Here is a 22401-nt window from a genome sequence, read left to right as displayed (position 1 = left end):
CAAGCCAAGGTGCTGGGTCAGTCTTAGTTTGGCACATGTACCATTGACTACATGTTGAAGTGGCTGCTTGAGAAATTGTTCTCAGTTAGCCTACCTGGTTAAATAAAGGTGAAATAAATAAAATACAAATGTGTAGCCACTAGACAGGATTCTAAGCTAGATCTGCAGGTGATATGTTGTGTGTCCCAGGGCCATGACGAGGAAGAGGCAGTATGGCGAGGTGGCTAACCTGCTACAGGGGGTGGTCAACGTGCTGGAACACTTCCACAAATACATGGGCATCCCTCAGATCAGACAGCTCTCAGAGAGGTAACCACACACGCCATGCTCAAACACATTCCCTTTCTGAACTGACCATAACACTGTACCAGTAATACTGTAGGGAAACACTCAGTATTTCAAACAAACACAGCTCAATCTTGCAAACCAACCACTGCATGCATGCATCATACTGTATTTCCCAGTCACTTCAATTTTCCTGTCATTATTGTTCATTCCTAATGCCACTGTTTTTTTTATTATTGGTGCTATCCCTAACTGTAGTGTTATTTTATTTAAACAGGGACTCACATTGAGATTAAAAATATATTTTACAAGAGAGCCCTGTACACATTACAATAAAAATAGAATATTTAAACTTCATACACATATACAGTCGTGGCCAAAAGTTTTGAGAATTACACAAATATAAATTTTCACAGTCTGCTGCCTCAGTGTCTTTAGATATTTTTGTCAGATGTTACTATGGAATACTGAAGTATAATTACAAGCATTTCATAAGTGTCAAAGGCTTTTATTGACAATTACATGAAGTTGATGCAAAGAGTCAATATTTGCAGTGTTGACCCTTCTTTTTCAAGACCTCTGCAATCCGCCCTGGCATGCTGTCAATTAACTTCTGGGCCACATCCTGACTGATGGCAGCCAATTATTGCATAATCAATGCTTGGAGTTTGTCAGAATTTGTGGGTTTTTGTTTGTCCACCCGCATCTTGAGGATTGACCACAAGTTCTCAATGGGATTAAGGTCTGGGGAGTTTCCTGGCCATGGACCCAAAATATCGATGTTTTGTTCCCCGAGCCACTTAGTTATCACTTTTGCCTTATGGCAAGTTGCTCCATCATGCTGGAAAAGGCATTGTTTGTCACCAAACTGTTCCTGGATGGTTGGGAGAAGTTGCTCTCGGAGGATGTGTTGGTACCATTCTTTATTCATGGCTGTGTTCTTAGGCAAAATTATGAGTGAGCCCACTCCCTTGGCTGAGAAGCAACCCCACACATGAATGGTCTCGGGATGCTTTACTGTTGGCATGACACAGGACTGATGGTAGCGCTCACCTTGTCTTCTCCGGACAAGCTTTTTTCCGGATGCCCCAAACAATCGGAAAGGGGATTCATCAGAGAAAATGACTTTACCCCAGTCCTCAGCGGTCCCAATCCCTGTACCTTTTGCAGAATATCAGTCTGTCCCTGATGTTTTTCCTGCAGAGAAGTGGCTTCTTTGCTGCCCTTAACACTAGGCCATCCTCCAAAAGTCTTCGCCTCACTGTGCGTGCAGATGCACTTACACCTGCCTGCTGCCATTTCTGAACAAGCTCTGTACTGGTGGTGCCTCGATCCCGCAGCTGAATCAACTTTAGGAGACGGTCCTGGCGCTTTCTGGACTTTCTTGGGCGCCCTGAAGCCTTCTTCACAACAATTGAACCTCTCTCCTTGAAATTCTTGATGATCTGATAAATGGTTGATTTAGGTGCAATCTTACTGGCAGCAATATCCTTGCCTGTGAAGCCCTTTTTGTGCAAAGCAATGATTACGGCATGTGTTTCCTTGCAGGTAACCATGGTTAACAGAGGAAGAACAATGATTCCAAACTTCACCCTCCTTTTGAAGCTTCCAGTCTGTTATTCAAACTCAATCAGCATGACAGAGTGATCTCCAGCCTTGTCCTCGTTAACACTCATACCTGAGTTAACGAGAGAATCACTGACATGATGTCAGCTGGTCCTTTTGTGGCAGGGCTGAAATGGAGTGGAAATGTTTTTGGGGGATTCAGTTCATTTGCATGGGAAAGAGGGACTTTGCAATTAATTGCAATTCATCTGATCACTCTTCATAACATTCTGGAGTATATACAAATTGCCATCACACAAACTGAGGCAGCAGACATTGACACAAATATTAATTTTCACATTCTCAAAACTTTTGGCCACAACTGTATGTGTATAAAAACAATATAATTCAGCACAATAAACAAAAATAAACATATTTAATAAAAGCAATCACATTCAACTAGAGGTCCTCAATCAATAATTTAGACTGCAGCCAGGCCAAGCTTGTAGATCCCAGAGGTATTCTGTTGTGCTCATTTGAATCAGATCCTGTTTAATATTTACTGAGGAGAGGAGGCTGCAGGCTGCTGAAATACACAGGAAGGAATGTACTGAATAGGAACTCCTTTATGCAGACATTGTTTCCGCGGAGGGCTCGGGCTTTCCTCCTGCTTAGTGTGTTTGAGAGAGTGTGTGTGTGTGTGCGTGCCAGATAGGAAAATTGTGTTTGAGAGAGCAAGAGTGTTTCTTTGTGTGTGTATGATTGAAAAGTAGGCCTTTTGTTCTCCCTCTTCTTTCCCCTTTATAGGAACCGTTGTGGGGTGTGTTAAGCACTAGTCCAGACCCCATACCAGAGTACGGTCTGTGTTCAGCCCTCAACCCAGCTAGTCCCTGTGTCTCTCTGGCCGGGGGAGCTAGCTAGGCGAGCTGCTCTGTTTGCCTTGGAGTGGATGATAAAAACATGAATTTAGGAGAGCAAGGAAGGAAGTGTGTGTGTGTGTGGGAGGGGTCATTTTAATGTTTTTTTTTCTTCCATAAACTTTTGTTTATCCAGACTTGTGTCTGTGTGTCCAATATCATTCAAAGCCACCCACACACTCTCTGACCACCACTGCTTTGTTATCTGGAAAAGCGTAAATGGGAGAAAAAAATTAAGTCTTCAGAAGAAATTGATAAACATATGGAGGGATGACCAGACAGAAGGACAGCTGTAGCATGGGTCTGACTGATTGTCAGGGGCATCTGCAGGGCAATGCCTGCCCTGTGGCATGGCATCCATCTTGTTTATTCTGGAAGGTTCTTCTTGTTGCTCTAGGATTGGACTCAAAATGCCCTACCAAATCCACTCATCACATTAGGCCAGTGGTTCTGGTTCCCACCATGGAACTATGTTCTGTACTGTGTGACCCAATAAACACTTCTGGAATTTCTCTGACCCAATGAGTCTACAAAACCATTGGCCCAAGTCATGCCAGTTTTGCCACGGCCTAAAACAAGTCAGTCACGACTTACAGTGGGGGGAAAAAGTATTTGATCCCCTGCTGATTTTGTACGTTTGCCCACTGACAAAGAAATGATCAGTCTATAATTTTAATGGTAGGTTTATATGAACAGTGAGAGACAGAATAACAACGAAAAAATCCAGAAAAACGCATGTCAAAAATGTTATAAAATGATTTGCATTTTAATGAGGGAAAAAAGTATTTGACCCCTCTGCAAAACATGACTTAGTACTTGGTGGCAAAACCCTTGTTGGCAATCACAGAGGTCAGATGTTTCTTGTAGTTGGCCACCAGGTTTGCACACATCTCAGGAGGGATTTTGTCCCACTCCTCTTTACAGATCTTCTCCAAGTCATTAAGGTTTCGAGGCTGACGTTTGGCAACTCGAACCTTCAGCTCCCTCCACAGATTTTCTATGGGATTAAGGTCTGGAGACTGGCTAGGCCACTCCAGGACCTTAATGTGCTTCTTCTTGAGCCACTCCTTTGTTGCCTTGGCCGTGTGTTTTCGGTCATTGTCATGCTGGAATACCCATCCACGACCCATTTTCAATGCCCTGGCTGAGGGAAGGAGGTTCTCACCCAAGATTTGACAGTACATGGCCCTGTCAAATGATGCGGTGAAGTTGTCCTGTCCCCTTAGCAGAAAAACACCCCCAAAGCATAATGTTTCCACCTCCATGTTTGATGGTGGAGATGTTGTTCTTGGGGTCATAGGCAGCATTCCTCCTCCTCCAAATACGGCGAGTTGAGTTGATGCCAAAGAGCTCCATTTTGGTCTCATTTGACCACAACAATTTTACCAGTTGTCCTCTGAATCATTCAGATGTTCATTGAGCAGGTGGACCTTGCGGGCGCTGCAGGATTTCAGTCCTTCACGGCGTAGTGTGTTACCAATTGTTTTCTTGGTGACTATGGTCCCAGCTGCCTTGAGATCATTGACAAGATCCTCCCGTGTAGTTCTGGGCTGATTCCTCACCATTCTCATGATCATTGCAACTCCACGAGGTGAGGTCTTGCATGGAGCCCCAGGCCGAGGGATATTGACAGATCTTTTGTGTTTCTTACATTTGCGAATAATCGCACCAAATGTTGTCACCTTCTCACCAAGCTGCTTAGCGATGGTCTTGTAGTCCATTCCAGCCTTGTGTAGGTCTACAATCTTGTCCCTGACATCCTTGGAGAGCTCTTTGGTCTTGGCCATGGTGGAGAGTTTGGAATCTGATTGATTGCTTCTGTGGACAGGTATCTTTTATACAGGTAATAAGCTGCGGTTAGGAGCACTCCCTTTAAGTGTGCTCCTGATCTCAGCTCATTACCTGTATAAAAGACACCTAGGAGCCAAAAATGTTTCTGATTGAGAGGGGGTCAAATACCTATTTCCCTCATTAAAATGCAAATCAATTTATAACATTTTTGACATGCGTTTTTCTGGATTTTTTGTTGTTGTTATTCTGTCTCTCACTGTTCAAATAAAACTACCATTACAATTATAGACTGATCATTTCTTTGTCAGTGGGCAAACATGCAAAATCAGCAGGGGATCAAATACTTTTTCCCCCTCACTGTACCAGTGGGTCCCTCTCAACCTAGCTACCATTTGGGAAACTGTTGCATTATGAAAATATCTAGTTATGCTACACCAGCTCTATACCCAGTTCCAGCTTTCACGATGGCAATGTTTTCTCAATGTTTCTCCACTGTTTGTCATCAACAGGGTGAAAGCGGCCCAAAGCGAGCTGGGGACTCAGATCCTGGCAGACTTCGAAGAGGCCTTCCCCGCTCAGGGGTCAAAGGTGAATATTTTTGTGCTATGAATGCCTTGTGTGTTATCATATGTGCTTCATTAAACAATTGTGTGTATATGTATGACTATACATTATATAATGTATTTAATGTATATTATAATTGTGTGTGTTACCAAGGTTTTTTGTGTGTGTACTCTATATCCCCAGAGAGCAGGGGGACCCAGTAACGTTCTGAGGGATGCCTGTCTGGTGGCCAACGTCTTGGACCCTCGCATCAAACAGGAGATCATCAAGAAGTTCATCAGACAGCACCTCTCTGAGTACATGGTGCTCTTCCAGGAGAACCAGGATGTGAGTTTCAGTTTATTGTACTGCTAAGCATTAAAGTGGAACTGACAGTGTTTTAGCAACATAATATTATTCAAATCTGTTCATAAACACCCCCAGGAAGAATACAATTGTCTGACAAGCAAGCATTTAGATATGGCCATTTTCCCGTTTTTCATAAATTCATAGAATGTTTGGGAATGACATCTAGTAAGGCATTTGTGAAAATGTCGCCATGCGTTTGGACAATTAATAGACACTGCAGTAAATAATACCTAATAAAAACATCTGTCTTGTCCATGACCGGAGTCTATGCATAGCCAATCAGAGCTACAGTAGGCCTATGTGTTAACAAGCCATTTGCCACACGGGCCTGCCATCATTCACTTTGAACTGGACTGTGTTTACAGGGTGTAGCAACAGCACAGCTTTAGATCATTCACCAAAAGTCACAAAATATACCTGAATGGATTTCTGCAAATATGTAACCACCACGGGAGTCCTCTTACATTAGGGAACTACAGTCCTATTGATAAAACAACCATGAAAAGGTAGGCTCTGTCAATTGCCTATGCACATCAACAAGATCAACAACTAACGCTAGCCAGAGAGAGATGAGCTAAAATCTAATGAGGGAACATTAACCCTTTCAAACATTTTAGCTAATTGGCCGTCAAAATTGCACTGATAAGCGATGGGTAATAGTACCCTGCTCATCGTTCTGCAGCTTGCCTGCCAATGCATGCTTTTTCCAACTCACGTTTTGACAACTGATTGGGAACTGTATTGGTCTGAAAACTTTCCGAATGCACTGTCGATGACTCAACTGTTGACTTATTTATAGGACTGCGGACCTTGTTTGACACGTGCCCTAGCATATTAGCCACATAATGACTGACAGTGATCATTGCTAGTTTGATTGTATTGACATTCCCAGCCTTAGTTACAGTCATTCGTTTTTGTTCAAAATATTGAGTCATTGAAACGGTGTGTCCCGAATGGGTGGTGGCAGCAAACCATATACCAGCTCAGCTGTGATGCACAACCTGATAGCAATATGTTTTTGGACTACCAAGAAATGTATTGTTGAATTATATTAATCATGCATTGAACTGCATCCATCTATTCTGCCAACACTGCCTCACTGTACATCAGATTATATTTTACAAAAAATTCCATATCTTTAAAACCTCTTATAAAGTTGGTTTTGAAGCATGAATTTGATATTTTTCCAGTCCATTTTGGGCCCACTACACGAGGCATTTTGGGTAGGTACAAATGGGGTTAAGTGACTACTATGTATTTTTTTTTTTTTACATCCCAGTATTTCTTCCTTTGTAGATCATGTGAATCATAATTGAGATTTACATTGACTGATCTTTAATAATGCTAGTGTTGTGACAGTGTGTCTGTGGACCCTCCACCTGAAAGTGTGTTTGTCCACTGACCTGACTCAGGTAGCTTGGCTGGATAAGATCGACCGGCGCTACGCCTGGATTAAGCGTCAGCTGGTGGACTATGAGGAGAAGTACGGACGCATGTTTCCTGAAGAGTGGTGTATGACCGAACGCATCGCTGTGGAGTTCTGCCACATCACCAGGTACACACACAGACACACACACCCTGTGCTGGAAACTGTTGAGACAGCCAGTGCCTCACTGTCAAAATATTCTATCAACTGTTGTAATAGTTGTGCTCTATCATCCCCTAATAAAATGTATCAGCTGGAGCACAGAGAATTATTCTGTGTGGAGGTGCTGACTAACGGCAAATAAACTGTAAGCTACTGTATACAAATAAATAGAGTTGCACACTCTATACCTAGAGTTTTACCCAATAAATGACTGGGAGATGTGTGTGTGTGCGCGACTCTCTTTATTTATTTCGATAGCTCCTCTATCATCCCAACACTATTCAGTAGACAGTTGATTTAGTCTTTGTTAGCCTACATGAGCACTGACCTGCTATCACAATCATTCATGCTGCAATGTGACGTGTTGATGACCCTATGTGTTTGTGTTTTTTTTCCTGTGTCATCCAGGACAGAGCTGGCCAAAGTAATGCGGACGCGGGCCAAAGAGATTGAGGTCAAGCTGCTTCTGTTTGCCATTCAGAGGACCACCAACTTCGAGGGGCTGCTCGCCAAGCGCTTCTCTGGATGCACCCTCACCGACGGGCCCGGGGTTAGACAGACAGACACACACAGTGCATTCGGAAAGTTTTCATACCCTTTGACTTTTTCAAAATGTTGTTACATTACAGCCTTATTCCATAATGGATGAAATCGTTTTTTCCTTCATCAAACTACACCCAAAATGATAAAGTAAATACAGTTTTCTTTCAAAAAATTTGCACATTTAGAAAAAATATCACATTTTACATAAGTATTCAGACACTTTACTCAGTACTTTGTTGAAGCACCTTTGGCAGTGATTACAGCCTTGAGTCTTCTTGTGTATGACGCTCCAAGCTTGGCACACCTGTATTTGGGGAGTTTCTCCAATTCTTCTCTGCAGATCCTCTCAAGCTCTGTCAGGTTGGATGGGGAGCGTCGCTGCACAGCTATTTTCAGGTCTCTCCAGAGATGTTTGATCGGGTTCAAGTCCGGGCTCTAGCTGGGCCACTCAAGGACATTCAGAGACTTGTCCTGAAGCCAATCCTGCGTTGCCTTGGCTGTGTGCTTAGAGTCGTTGTCCTGTTGGAAGGTGAACCTTCTCCCCAGTTTTCATCAAGGATCTCTCTGTACTTTACTCTGTTCATCTTTCCCTCGATCCTGACTAGACTCCCAGTCCCTGCCGCTGAAAAACATCCCCACAGCATGATGCTGCCACTGTTACGCCCCTGAAAAAGGGGAGAAATAATCACGAGAGTGATACGGTATTGTTTCCTCACTGATAACTTTTACTGCAATCATTATACCAAAGTAACACATTTTACAAAACAACAGATCTACAGGAAAGAGCTAGTGTTGTAGGGTACAAGGCTTATTCAAGTCACAACAGTATACACTGTAATTCACTGAGACATACTCTAATTTCAATATAACTGTCAAGCACAAAGCTTTAACTCAGTAAACCATAACTAAATTTATCAACAGTCAAAGTGTTTGAAAAACCATTATACAAATAACACCGCAAAATATCTTATTAGCAACGCACATGTTCATTCACGATCGACATAAAATGGCAGCTACTCTCAGTACAAAGCTAGCCTTTGCTGCAACCGAGCAGGGCTCATATTACTCTGCAAACGTAACTCTAACTTCCTCAAGATGTTACTAAGACACACCTTAAACACTCTTGACATGTTAGCGAGTTATTACATTTAAATGACTCTGTTTTATCATCAATAACGTACCTGAAAAAGGGGAGAAATAATCACGAGAGTGATACGGTATTGTTTCCTCACTGAGAACTTTTACTGCAATAAGGAAAAGACCGCGATTTCCCCGCGAACTTGGGTGGAGACCAGAGCAATCGATCTCAGGCTCATAGATTAAAGATCATTTAGTAGATCACAGATTAACACTTTTCCCCTTCAATTAGGCACCACAAAATAAAGTAATCAATATAACGTTTACACATTCCTTTTACAATTCTTACCTTTTGTACGCTTGATGGATTTTTACTTTTTAACACAATTATATGAATGTTATCCATCTCTATCAACTAATACAGAATGCATGATCTTTTTAACCTTAGATGTTTTAAGATCCTCACATACTATGCACTTACTTTTTCATGTATAACAGGCTATGAGTATTTCCTTTAACCTGTCACAGCACCACCATGCTTCAACGTAGGGATGGTGCCAGGTTTCCTCCAGACGTGAAGCTTGCCATTCAGGCCAAAGAGTTCAATCTTGGTTTCATCAGACCAGAGAATCTTGTTTCTCATGGTTTGAGAGTCCTTTAAGGTGCCTTCTGGCAAACTCCAAGCGGGCTGTCGTGCTTTTTACTGAGGAGTGGCTTTCATCTACTCACTCTACCATAAAGGCCTGATTGGTGGAGTGCTGCAGAGATGGTTGTCCTTCTTGAAGGTTCTCCCATTTCCACAGAGGAACTCTGGAGCTCTGTCAGAGTGACCATCGGGTTCTTGGTCACTTCCCTGACCAAGGCCCTTCACCCCCGATTGCTCAGTTTGGCCAGGCGGCCAGCTCTAGGAAGAGTCTTGGTGGTTCCAAACTTGACACAATCCTGTCTCGGTGCTCTTTCATTCGACCTCATGGCTTGGTTTTTGCTCTGACATGCACTGTCAACTGTGGGACCTTATATAGACAGGTGTATGCCTTTCCAAATCATGTCCAATCAATTGAATTTACCACAGGTGGACTCCAATCAAGTTGTAGAAACATCAAGGATGATCATTTGAAACAGGATACACCTGAGCTGAATTTCAAGTCTCATAGCAAATGGTCTGAATACATATGTAAATAAGGTATTTCTGTTTTTTTATTTGCAAAAATGTCTAAACTTGTTTTCACTTTGTCATTATGTGGTATTGTGTTTAGATTGATGAGGAAAATGTTTTATTTAATCCATTTTAGAATAAGGCTGTAATGTAACAAAGTGGAAAGTCAAGGGGTCTGAATACTTTCCGAATGCACTGTATACATACACACACACACACACACACCATTGGGCCATCATTGTTGACTGTAGTGTTGTTTTCAGGTGAAGAAGCCTGAGCCACCACTGGAGTCCACCAACCCTTTCCTGGAGGGCGAGGTTGGAGATGATGGTTCAGAGATGGAGGAGGATCTGGATAGGGTAAGACATGTTTGAGATGACCCTTTGACCCGGTCTGAACTTCGACCTTGATAGGCATTGGCTGATCACCTGAGGTTATTTCCTGTGTCATGGTGACTCATGATGGGAATATCTCTTGGAGGATCTCGATAGGACCTTTTTAAGGGATGACTTTGGAAAAATATACTCATCCCCAAAGAGAGAAATCATGAGTATTAACTACATCCTACATTGTTGACCATTTTCCGCTCCCCAGCCCAAGAAGCACAAGGCTCCTGACAACCCCTTCCATGGCATCATTTCCAAGTGCTTTGAGCCTCACCTCTACGTCTACATCGAGTCTCAGGACAAGTGAGTTGTGTGTGTGCGTGTGCGCGCACTTGGAGATCTGGCACAGGTTTCCTTTCTACCTCATCAGCCCCCCCCTTTCACTCTCTTTCATTCCCTGTTTCTTTCTGTCTCTCTGTTGAAGCAGAAATGGTTCCAATTAGCTGCATGACCACAGACGTTGAGAAAGATGGATTGAAAAGTGCTGCTGCAGCAGTTCGTTCTTCTCTCTTTATTCCTTCTCCGCTTTTTCTCTCCCACTCTTTCTCCTCTTTGTTTCTCACTATTTCCTCTCCCTCCCTCCCGCCCTCCCTCCACCACAGACGTGGGGTCTCTCCAGAAACATAGCACTGTTTTGGGGCTTGTCTGTCTCGTGGCGGCCCCTAGTATTGGATATCTGGGATGTTTAGTGCTGACTGGGCCTTACATGATCTGGCTATGGTTTCCTGTCACAACAGACAGGGCCAGACAATTCTACAACAGAGATTTCCAAAGCCGCTTGTTTCAATGGATACAACAGGAGAGTGAATAGTGACCTGATTGTTCATACAAAGTAGATTTTGTTTTCTGTCCTTGGCTTCATTTTACATTAACAGTGGATGGGCAGGGGGTAAAGTACTAGACATTAACAGCCATGTAGGCATTGAAATCAAAGGACAGTGAAGACAGCTGCAATAGAGGGAGAATCTCCTACCCTGTCTGTCTCTTTCATTTTATCATCACTGATGTGTGTGTGTGGGAGGTTGGCATTTGTCATGAATCTTGCTCTGGAAGCAGCTCTGCACAGTGGTTGCTAGCTGGCACAGCCACAAAGCCATAAATATCTGATTTTAAACCTAACCACACTGCTAACCCTCATGCCAAACCTTCAGTTAAGACCAAAAAGCTCATTTTTGTTTTCAGAAATGTTTACGATAAAGCCAATTTTGACTTTGCAGCTGGGCCATCTAGTGTAAATCGCTATCGCTCAGTTCTGCCTCCATGGCAAGATTCATGGCAATAAACGTCAACCTGCGTGTGTGTGCTGGTATCTGGGGGTCATCATTGAGCTGTGTGTGTTATTATTCTCAGGAACCTGGGGGAGATGATTGACCGTTTTGTGTCAGACTTCCGGGCGCAGGGCCCCCCCAGGGTGGGCACGGAGGACGGTGGAGCGGTGCTGCCCAGCTGTGCTGACCTGTTTGTCTACTATAAGAAGTGCATGGTGCAGTGCTCCCAACTCAGCACAGGGGAACCTATGATTGCCCTCACCACCATCTTCCAGAAGTACCTCAGAGAGTATGCCTGGAAGATACTGTCTGGAAACCTGCCCAAGTAACTTACTACAGCCTATATAATGATATGATGATCAGATGTATTTGTGATGATGTAGGTCTAGTGATTATTTAGTAAGTGCTTTTTATTCATGCTGCTCACATACTGTGTTGGGCCCTAGAACCAGGATGGCAAGTTGCAGTACTTCCCAGTACGGGTTCCGGAAGGACACAGTGTACTCTGGTTTTCAACCATTTTCTGGATGGTTTCTGGCTTTGTTAGGAAAATATTCTGACACAGGTGGCACTATGACAACCAGTATAAACTGTGGCCTACTAGGTGCTGGACTGGGACAAATGCTTCTGTCAAAGCAAGATTCAAATTCTTATGGATGATATATGGTGTCATCTGCTTCAATTCCCTTTTTGATGAAGGAATCTGCCAAAGTTTGTTAATTCAGAAGAGTGATCCATCATTCTGATGGGTTTGTTTGATAATTTTATGTGTTTAGTCGTCTGTGTTTGCATGTCATGTGGTGCTGGAGGTGTTTACATCACGGTGAGGCCTAATACTTCATGAGCGTAAACATCTTTGGCTCAATGGCCACATAAGCCCTATTATTTACTATGGTTGGTACACACACACACAGACGTCTTGTGTGGCGTAGTGTATGTATTGTCTTGTGGAGTTTTAATGTTGGCCCTTCTGGGGGTTGGAGCTGTGTTGTGGTTTTCCCAGAAGTTTCGGCTGTGGCGTTTATTAATGAGAGGGAGGCGGTTTAGCCATGGTAACACTGTCTGTGTGTATGTCTCTGGCTGTGTCCTCAGTTATCCAAAACTTGCTTTGAATAATAACCTATAACTAGGTCCCGGAGTTTCTCCTTGTCAGTTCACACTAGGTCCCAGAGTTTTCCCTTTAGAGCTCATGTGTACAGACTTCTGTCTTTTTAATTAATGAGAAAAGGAAGCTAGTTAAAACTATTGAGATGCTTTGCCTCTCTCTGTCCTCCAGGACTAGCAGTAACAGTGGAGGACTGACCATCAAGAGTCTACTGCAGGAGAAGGAGGGTTCGGAGGCTGCTAAGTTCAATGTAGAGGAGCTGTGTCTCATCTGTAGCATCCTCAGTACTGCAGAGTACTGTCTGGCCACCACACAGCAGGTTAGAACACCACTCACTCACTCACTCACTCACTCACTCACTCACTCACTCACTCACTCACTCACTCACTCAAACGGGTCTAGACCTAATGTTAAACCTATTCTGTGTCAGTTGGAGGAGAAGCTGAAGGAGAAGGTTGATAAGACCCTGGTGGAGAGAATCAACCTGACTGGAGAGATGGACACCTTCAGCAAGTATGCACCAAATCCTAACCTTCACTATAGGGGCAACTTCTGACAACTCAAAATGAACAACAGTTTAGGAGGTAAAGTAGAGTAATTGGATGTGAAGTCCATGACTGTAAACTCTCTCTCTCTCTCTCTCTCTCTGTGTCTATCAGTGTGATCTCCAACAGTATCCAGTTGCTTGTTCAGGACCTGGACGCTGCCTGTGACCCTGCTCTCACTGCCATGAGCAAGGTGGGACACCCACTGCATTCCTCCCTCCCTCCCCTCTTCTCCTCATGCTGTCATATTATATTTTCACTTTCAACCATTCTCTCTTGGTCTCCCTCCCTCTAGATGCCATGGCAGAGTGTAGAGCATGTAGGTGACCAAAGTCCCTACGTGACATCAGTCATCATGCACATCAAACAGAACGTCCCCATCATCAGAGAGAACCTGGCCTCCACACGAAAATACTTCACCCAGTTCTGCATCAAGTTCACCAAGTGAGTTACTACCCTCTTCACTGTTCGTCAATGTGTGTGACGGAGACTTGGTACTCCTATTGACAAGACAATTGATTTTGAGATTTTAGAAGAAATTGTCAGTGTTCAGAAATGAAAACTGAATTGATATTCTTTCTTGTCTTTTTTTCCCCCTCAGCTCTTTTATTCCTAAATTCATCAACCACTTGTTCAGGTGTAAGCCTATCAGCATGGTGGGGGCTGAACAGGTAAACATACTTACCCTTTTATTTCATTAGCCTTTATCGTAGTAGAATTACGCTTACGGTCTTTGTCCGTTTGCTCCTGTAGCTGATAATTCAGCTAGTTTTATTGGTAACTTAATTTTTTTCTTCTGCTTTGTTCTTCAGCTCCTCCTGGACACCCACTCCCTGAAGACGGTGTTGTTGGATCTGCCCTCTATAGGGTCTCAGGTGGTCCGCAAGGCCCCAGCCAGCTACACCAAGATAGTCGTGAAGGGGATGACCCGCGCTGAGATGATCCTCAAGGTGAGCCCTGTGACGCTAAAGCGTAATTCAGAGTCCACAGACGCCGAGCTGTGATAGTCCGGCATTCCATTGTGACACAGACATGACCACTATCCACAGGGGATACACAGCCCGACTGCACACCTCCCCAAAATCCCCAACCAACGCAGCTCCGCATACAAATCCTCTATTCATTTGAATGTGTTAAGTTGGAGAAATTGCATAAGCCGCACTGAGAATTCGAAAAGTATGAAAGGCAACAGTCCAATATTCTAGAACACTGCCGTGTGTACACCTACATATTTTGGACTTTGATAGGCACTTCACACAACTATGCAACAATGTTACACTGCAACAATGTTACACTACAACCATGTTACAATGTTACACTACAACCATGTTACACTACAACCATGCTACAGTGTTACACTACAACCATGTTACACTACAACCATGCTACAATGTTACACTACAACCATGCTACAATGTTACACTACAACCATGTTACACTACAACCATGCTACAATGTTACACTACAACCATGTTACACTACAACCATGCTACAATGTTTATCTTCGACCACGCTACACCGTTTCTGTACAACCACACAACAAAGTTTCACGACAGCCACTTCTACCTAATCCTACCACTTAATTGACCCTAAAACCTAACCTTAACCCACGCCACAAGGGTAATCCTAACCATTAACCTTTACCCTTTAAATACACTGGCTTGGCTAAACATGATTATAACCACTGTTCATTCCTGTGTTTTGGCATTAAACAATAGGTAACAATAAGACTAAATACTGGCTTTTGTCTAAGTGTGTGCTGCCGAGCCAAGTATGAACATTGTCTGATTTGACCAGATTATCAACTTATGTTTTATTTTAATTGAATAACTGCTTGTCTACAGGTTAATTATTTCTCTTTAACCCCACTAAGGAAAGGGTTTTATGACCAAGTTCCCATTAAGTAGCTGAGGAATAGGACCTGAGCTGTGCCCCTGGGTTTTAATGAGAGAGACCGGAGAGGAAGGCAGGCTTTAAACACACATGGACGTACACAAACGCACGCTCATGCACAGTGTGTCAACCTGCTGGAGCCAAGAGAGGTGTGAGTGGTTAGGGAATGCAGGCATCCACGCGTATACTCACGCAAGCGAACACACACACTTTCAGGAATGCGCACATACGTCAGACATATGTATCCTTGGCTTGTCTCTTCTACAGAGTAAACACAGTTTGTGATTGGTTGACCTTGCCCCAGGGTTGGCCAATAGAATGCAGAAAGACAATGGCACGCACCGGTCTTCTCAAACAAAACCCACCCTTCCCTAGAATCTATCCCCTCACCCTACCCTAGTCCAGTTACCCTGCCCCCAAGGCTTGTGACCCGATCCCAGAGGAAAATTCCCTCACCCCCTTGTCTCCCTCACACACACACGAAGGAAGGCAGCCTTGATGTCTGTCTAATGGGCTTAATGGTCTGTTTTACTGGTTAGCCTGGGACCTGCTCTAATGGCCAGGCTGAGAACTGCTCTAATGGTCAGCCTTGGACCTGCTCTAATCATGCTCTCATTATTGCCGCCTGTTATAGACCCCCCTCAGCTCCCAGCTGTGCCCTGGACACCATATGTGAATTGATTGCCCCCCCATCTAGCTTAAGAGCTTGTACTGTTAGGTGACCTAAACTGGGATATGCTTAACACCCCGGCCGTCCTACAATCTAAGCTAGATGCCCTCAATCTCACACAAATTATCAAGGAACCCACCAGGTACAACCCTAAATCTGTAAACATGGGCACCCTCATAGATATTTTCCTGACCAACTTGCCCTCCAAATACACCGCTGCTGTTTTCAATCAGGATCTCAGCGATCACTCCCTCAATGCCTGCATCCGTTATTGGTTTGCGGTCAAACGACCACCCCTCATCACTGTCAAACGTTCCCTTAAACACTTCTGCGACCTGGCCTGGGTATCCTGGAATGATATTGACCTCATTCTGTCAGTAGAGGATGCCTGGTTGTTCTTTAAAAGTAATTTCCTCACCATCTTAAATAAGCATGCCCCTTTCAAAAAATGTAGAACTAAGAACAGATATAGCCCTTGGTTCACTCCAGACCTGACTGCCCTCGACCAGCACAAAAACATTCTGTGGCGTACGGCATTAGTATCGAATAGTCCCCGCGATATGCAACTTTTCAGGGAAGTCAGGAACCAATACACACAGTCAGTTAGGAAAGCAAAGGCTAGCTTTTTCAACAGAAATTTGTATCCTGCAGCTCTAACTCCAAAAAGTTCTGGGACACTGTAAAGTCCATGGAGAATAAGAGCACCTCCTCCCAGCTGCCCACTGCACCGAGGCTAGGAAACACTGTCACCACCAATTAAATCCACGATAATCGAGAATTTCAATAAGCATTTCTCTACGACTGGCCATGCTTTCCTCCTGGCTACCCAAACCCCGGCCACCAGCTCAGCACCCCCCACAGCTACTTGCCCAAGCCTCCCCAGCTTCTCCTTCACCCAAATCCAGATAGCAGATGTTCTGAAAGAGCTGCAAAACCTGGACCCGTACAAATCAGCTGGGCTAGACAATCTGGACCCTGTCTTTCTAAAATTATCCGCCGCCATTGTTGCAAGGTATGTTTGGCAGCATAGTACTAATCTGTTAAACCTCTTTCATATCGTCCAAGATTCCTAAAGATTGGAAAGCTGCCGCGGTCAACCCCCACTTCAAAGGGGGTGACACTCTAGACCCAAACTGTTACAGACCTATATCCATCCCTTCTTTGGACATTGTGTTAACAAACCTCCAAATGAGCTTCAATGCCATACAACTCTCCTTCCGTGGCCTCCAACTGCTCTTAAACGCTAGTAAAACTAAATGCATGTTCTTCAACCAATCGCTGCCCGCACCCGCCCGCCCGACTAGCATCACTACTCTGGACGGTTCTTACTTAGAATATGTGGACAACTACAAATACCTAGGTGTCCGGTTAGACTGTAAGCTCTCCTTCCAGACTCACATCAAACATCTCCAATCCAAAGTTAAATCTAGAATTGGCTTCCTATTTCGCACCAAAGCATCCTTCACTCATGCTGCCAAACATACCCTCGTAAAACTGACCATCCTACCGATCCTCGACTTCGGTGATGTCATCTATAAAATAGCCTCCAACACTCTACTCAACAAACTGGATGCAGTCTATCACAGTGCCATCCGTTTTGTCACCAAAGCCCCATGTACTACCCACCACTGCAACCTGTACGCTCTCGTTGGCTGGCCCTCGCTTCATACTCGTCGCCAAACCCACTGGCTCCAGGTCATCTACAAGACCCTGCTAGGTAAAGTCCCCCCTTATCTCAGCTCACTGGTCACCATAGCAGCACCCACCTGTAGCATGCGCTCCAGCAGGTATATCTCTCTGGTCACCCCCAAAGCCAATTCCTCCTATGGCCGTCTCTCCTTCCAGTTCTCTGCTGCCAATGACGGGAATGAACTACAAAAATCTCTGAAACTGGAAACACTTATCTCCCTCACTAGCTTTAAGTACCAGCTGGCAGAGCAGCTCACAGATCACTGCACCTGTACATAGCCCATCTATAATTTAGCCCAAACAACTACCTCTTCCCCTACTGTATTTATTTATTTTGCTCCTTTGCGCCCCATTATTTCTATTTCTACTTTGCACTTTCTTCCACTAGAAATCTACCATTCCAGTGTTTTACTTGCTATATTGTATTTACTATGCCACTATGGCCTTTTTTGCCTTTACCTCCCTTATCTCACCTAATTTGCTCACATTGTATATAGACTTATTTTTCTACTGTATTATTGACTGTGTGTTTGTTTTACTCCATGTGTAATTCTGTGTTGTTGTTGTATGTGTCAAACTGCTTTGCTTTATCTTGGCCAGGTCGCAATTGTAAATGAGAACTTGTTCTCAACTTGCCTACCTGGTTAAATAAAGGAAAAATAAATCTCAGCTCACTGGTCACCATAACAACACCCACCCATAGCATGCGCTCCAGCAGGTATATCTCACTGGTCATCCCCAAAGCCAACACCGCCTTTGGCTGCCTTTCCTGACATTTCTCTGCTGCCAATGACTGGAACGAATTGCAAAAATCACTGAAGTTGGAGACTTATATCTCCCTCACTAACTTTAAGCATCAGCTATTTGAGCAGCTCACCAATTGCTGCAGCTGTACACAGCCCATCTGTAAATAGACCATCCAACTACCTACCTCATCCCCATATTGTTTTTATTTACTTTTTTGCGCTTTTGCACACCAGTATTTCTACTTACACATCGTCATCTGCACATCTATCACTCCAGTGTTAATTTGCTAATATGGCCTATTTATTGCCTTACCTACTTACTCCATTTACATTTAAGTCATTTAGCAGACGCTTTTATCCAGAGCGACTTACAAATTGGTGCATTCACCTTATGATGTCCAGTGGAACAACCACTTTACAATAGTGTATCTAAATCTTTTAGGGGGGGGGGTTAGAAGGATTACTTTATCCTATCCTAGGTATTCCTTAAAGAGGTGGGGTTTCAGGTGTCTCCGGAAGGTGGTGATTGACTCCGCTGTCCTGGCGTCGTGAGGGAGCTTGTTCCACCATAGGGGTGCCAGAGCAGCGAACAGTTTTGACTGGGCTGAGCGGGAACTGTGCTTCCTCAGAGGTAGGGGGGCCAGCAGGCCAGAGGTGGATGAGCGCAGTGCCCTCGTTTGGGTGTAGGGACTGATCAGAGCCTGAAGGTACGGAGGTGCCGTTCCCCTCACAGCTCCGTAGGCAAGCACCATGGTCTTGTAGAGGATGCGAGCTTCAACTGGAAGCCAGTGGAGAGAGCGGAGGAGCGGGGTGATGTGAGAGAACTTGGGAAGGTTGAACACCAGACGGGCTGCGGCGTTCTGGATGAGTTGTAGGGGTTTAATGGCACAGGCAAGGAGCCCAGCCAACAGCGAGTTGCAGTAATCCAGACGGGAGATGACAAGTGCCTGGATTAGGACCTGCGCCGCTTCCTGTGTGAGGCAAGGTCGTACTCTGCGAATGTTGTAGAGCATGAACCTACAGGATCGGGCCACCACCTTGATGTTAGTGGAGAACGACAGGGTGTTGTCCAGGGTCACGCCAAGGTTCTTAGCACTCATTTGCACACAATGTATATAGATTTTTCTATTGTTATTGACTGTACTTTTGTTTATCCCATGTGTAACTCTGTTGTTTTTTGTCGCACTGCTTTCTTTGCTTTATCTTGGCCAGGTTGCAGTTGTAAATGAGAACTTGTTCTCAACTGGCCTACCTGGTTAAATAAAGATGAAATAAATAAAAAAATGCTACATCAGCCATCAGGATGTAATCTATTCTGACCACAATCATTAGGACTACTGAAGATACAAGCATAACCTCGTCTCCCTTTCTGTGTTTCTTGTCAAGATCATGTATCAGATGCTTTTATACCAAGGGACTTCTAGTTACCAGATATTCAGGATATGTGGCCCTACATTCAAAACGGTTTACCGGCCTCTCCTCAGTGTCGACACCTGGGACGTGTATGGATGATTCCACATGTGAAGCATACAAGGCCGTTAGTCCATAGAGGAATGCCTTGAATGTGTTTACATACATTACAGTACCAGTCAAAAGTTGGGACACACCTACTCATTCCAGGGTTTTTCTTAATATTTTACTATTTCTACGTTGTAGAATAATAGTGAAGACATCAGAACTATGAAATAACACATATGGAATCATGTAGTAACCAAAAAAGTGTTAAACAAATCAAAATATATTTGAGATTCTTCAAATAGCCACCCTTTGCCTTGATGACAGCTTTGCTCACTCTTGGTATTCTCTCAACCAGCTTCATAAGATAGTCACCTTGAATACTTTTCCAACAGTTTTGAAGGAGTTCCCACATACAGTGCCTACGGAAAGTATTACAGTCTTACTTTACAGCCTTATTCTAAAATTGATTAAATAAATATCCTCAGAAATCTATACACAATACCCCATAATGACAGTGAAAAGAGGTTTTTGCCCATTTTAGCACATTTATACAAAATAATAAACATATACCTTATTTACATAAGTATTTCAACCTTTTTCTATGAGACTTGAAATTCAGCTCAGGTACATCCTGTTTCCAATGATCATCCTTGATGTTTCTACAACTTGATTGGAGTCCACCTGTGGTAAATTCAATTGATTGGACATGATTTGGAAAGGCACACACCTGTCTATATTAGTTTTGATGTCTTCACAATTCTACAATGTAGAAAATAGGAAAAATGAAGAAAAACCCTTGAATGGGTAGGTGTGTCAACTTTTGACTGGTACTGTACATTCCCCTTTGTCTGCCGCCCATTACTATCTCTCTGTGTGTGTGTGTGTGTGTGTGTGTAAGGCCTTGAACCGACATACAAGGTGTATAGAGTTGTTCTCTTCGATCTGGTGAGCAGTTCAGCCCTGGAAGTTGTGGTACCTATGTGCCTCTTAGGTAATTGTTTTATGTTGGGCCAGGCAGGGCCTACAGATGCAGAAAGTCTAGAGAAATGCATAGGCTCTGTCACATGTTACCATATTTCCTATGTAGTGCACGACTTTTGACCAGAGCCCTTGTCCTTATCAATCCAAATACATAGGTCAGTGTGGGGCCTCAGGCCAGTATGGATGGACTATTCCTGATCGAATGTTTGTAGGATGTCCATGGATGATCAAAGTAAAGGTTATGGTGATGATGACTGTGATAAAGTAGTTTAGGCTGTTTTGAGTATAATGGTCTCCAAGTTTAGACCTATTCTGATGAGTCTGTCTGTAGGTTGTCTGTCTCTCAGGCAGCCCTCCTTGGCCCATGAGACGTGGCTGTTTTCCACGCTCTCCAGCCCTCTATCCACCCACCCCATCCCTCTCCCCCACCACCAGAGCTCTCTTCTGGGGTGTGGAAATGCTACAACACCCCTCCACCCCACCTTCTTCTAGCCTGGGTGGGTTTTTTTCATTCTCGCTCGCTCTCCCTCCCTTTCTTTCGTTTTTACGAGCTAACTACAACAGTCCCTCCAGGCTTTCCCTGGGCCTCCCTCCAGGACAGTTGCTAAGTAAATCACTCAGTCCAGAGGGGAAGGAACCTCAAGAATTCCAGACAATCCACAGTGTTCCATGTTCCGTCTCTCTTTGGTTTCGCTCTTTTATATATTCTGGCCCACACCCCTTAGGCACAGAGAGACGACGAGAGGGGTTGGTGAGTGAGAAATGTTTTGGGTAGAGAAAAGGAGGGTTGGAGGGGGTGCAATTCCCAATTTTTTCGATAAAAAAAAAGTTTTGTTTTTTTTAATGTTTTTTATTTTATTTATTTATTTATTCTGTGTTATCTGTCAAACATGTTTGTCTGCCCGCTCTGTAGCAAGCCACTACGATCAGTCTCAATGATATCTGATCCAGATTTTCCTCTCTCCCTCATTTCTCTCCTTCTCCCTATCTCGCTCCTGAAAGCAAAAAATAAATCCAACCTACAGTATTTCACCTTACTTTTTTTTACTAATCTCCATTGCGATTTGCCCAAACACTCAATCTCCCATTATAGCCCCAAATAATGACCGGTGAGGCTAATTCCCATCCACCCATGCGTGGAGTAATTGGTGTGTAAAAAGAAAAGGGGTCAGGTCTCCTAAATATAGCCTTTCAGTAATATAGCCCAACAGTGCAGTCAGTGTGTGCTTCTATAATGGCACCCTATTCCCTATAAAGTGCACTACTTTTGACCAAATCCCATAGGGCTCTTGTCAAAAGTAGTGCAGTATATAGGATATAGGGAATAGAATGTAATTTTTGGAAGTGTTCGGGCTTTGTTTGCAGCTTTAACCACTTGCACACTGTCTGGTCTGATAGTTGACTGACTCTGGGGCCTGTTTGTTCTTACGGGCCACACACACACACTTACCGTGCACACACAGTTTATGAATCTTGGTCGTCCCATCATGGCTCTTGGGAATGGGGGGGGTCTAAAAACCCCTTGCTGTACTTCAGTATTGAGATGTGAATGTATGAGCAACACTGATGTCTACTACCCCCCCACCCTCTACAGGTGGTCATGGCCCCCCATGAACCTACCGTGGTGTTTGTGGATAACTACATCAAGCTCCTCGCTGATGGAAACCCAGAGACCTTCCAGAAAACTCTGGATATGAAGGTAAGGGCCACTTTGGTTGGGTCCACTTGTTTTGTCTTTGTCAATGACCTGTTTTCAACAGTTATCTCCTACTTCCTCTGGCTCTGTTGCCTTCTCTTGTTTTTTCCTCTTGCAATAATGTGTGTGTGTGTGTGTGTGTGTGTGTGT

At 43.9% G+C, this 22401-nt stretch overlaps 1 protein-coding gene across 2 annotated transcripts in view; it reads left to right on the top strand.

Annotated features, from left to right (window-relative positions):
- The window catches only part of LOC115206277 (vacuolar protein sorting-associated protein 53 homolog), a 34903-nt gene that overhangs the window by 10090 nt on the left and 2412 nt on the right, over window positions 1–22401 (top strand). The window contains exons 7-21 of one of the 2 annotated variants that reach the window (XM_029773044.1): window positions 190–309; window positions 5048–5126; window positions 5286–5429; window positions 6863–7005; window positions 7447–7588; window positions 10066–10173; window positions 10409–10503; window positions 11551–11793; window positions 12745–12892; window positions 13004–13086; window positions 13233–13311; window positions 13414–13562; window positions 13720–13789; window positions 13931–14068; window positions 22150–22254. In XM_029773044.1, the coding sequence (XP_029628904.1) occupies window positions 190–309; window positions 5048–5126; window positions 5286–5429; window positions 6863–7005; window positions 7447–7588; window positions 10066–10173; window positions 10409–10503; window positions 11551–11793; window positions 12745–12892; window positions 13004–13086; window positions 13233–13311; window positions 13414–13562; window positions 13720–13789; window positions 13931–14068; window positions 22150–22254 (1846 nt within the window). The remainder of the gene's footprint in view (window positions 1–189; window positions 310–5047; window positions 5127–5285; window positions 5430–6862; window positions 7006–7446; window positions 7589–10065; window positions 10174–10408; window positions 10504–11550; window positions 11794–12744; window positions 12893–13003; window positions 13087–13232; window positions 13312–13413; window positions 13563–13719; window positions 13790–13930; window positions 14069–22149; window positions 22255–22401) is intronic. The other variant, XM_029773045.1, reaches the window with a different exon arrangement.

The sequence above is a fragment of the Salmo trutta genome, chromosome 13 (assembly GCF_901001165.1).
Source record: "Salmo trutta chromosome 13, fSalTru1.1, whole genome shotgun sequence".
Taxonomy (NCBI): domain Eukaryota; kingdom Metazoa; phylum Chordata; class Actinopteri; order Salmoniformes; family Salmonidae; genus Salmo; species Salmo trutta.
Note: the sequence above shows the minus strand (reverse complement) of the source record. Positions and strands in the feature narration are given on the sequence as shown.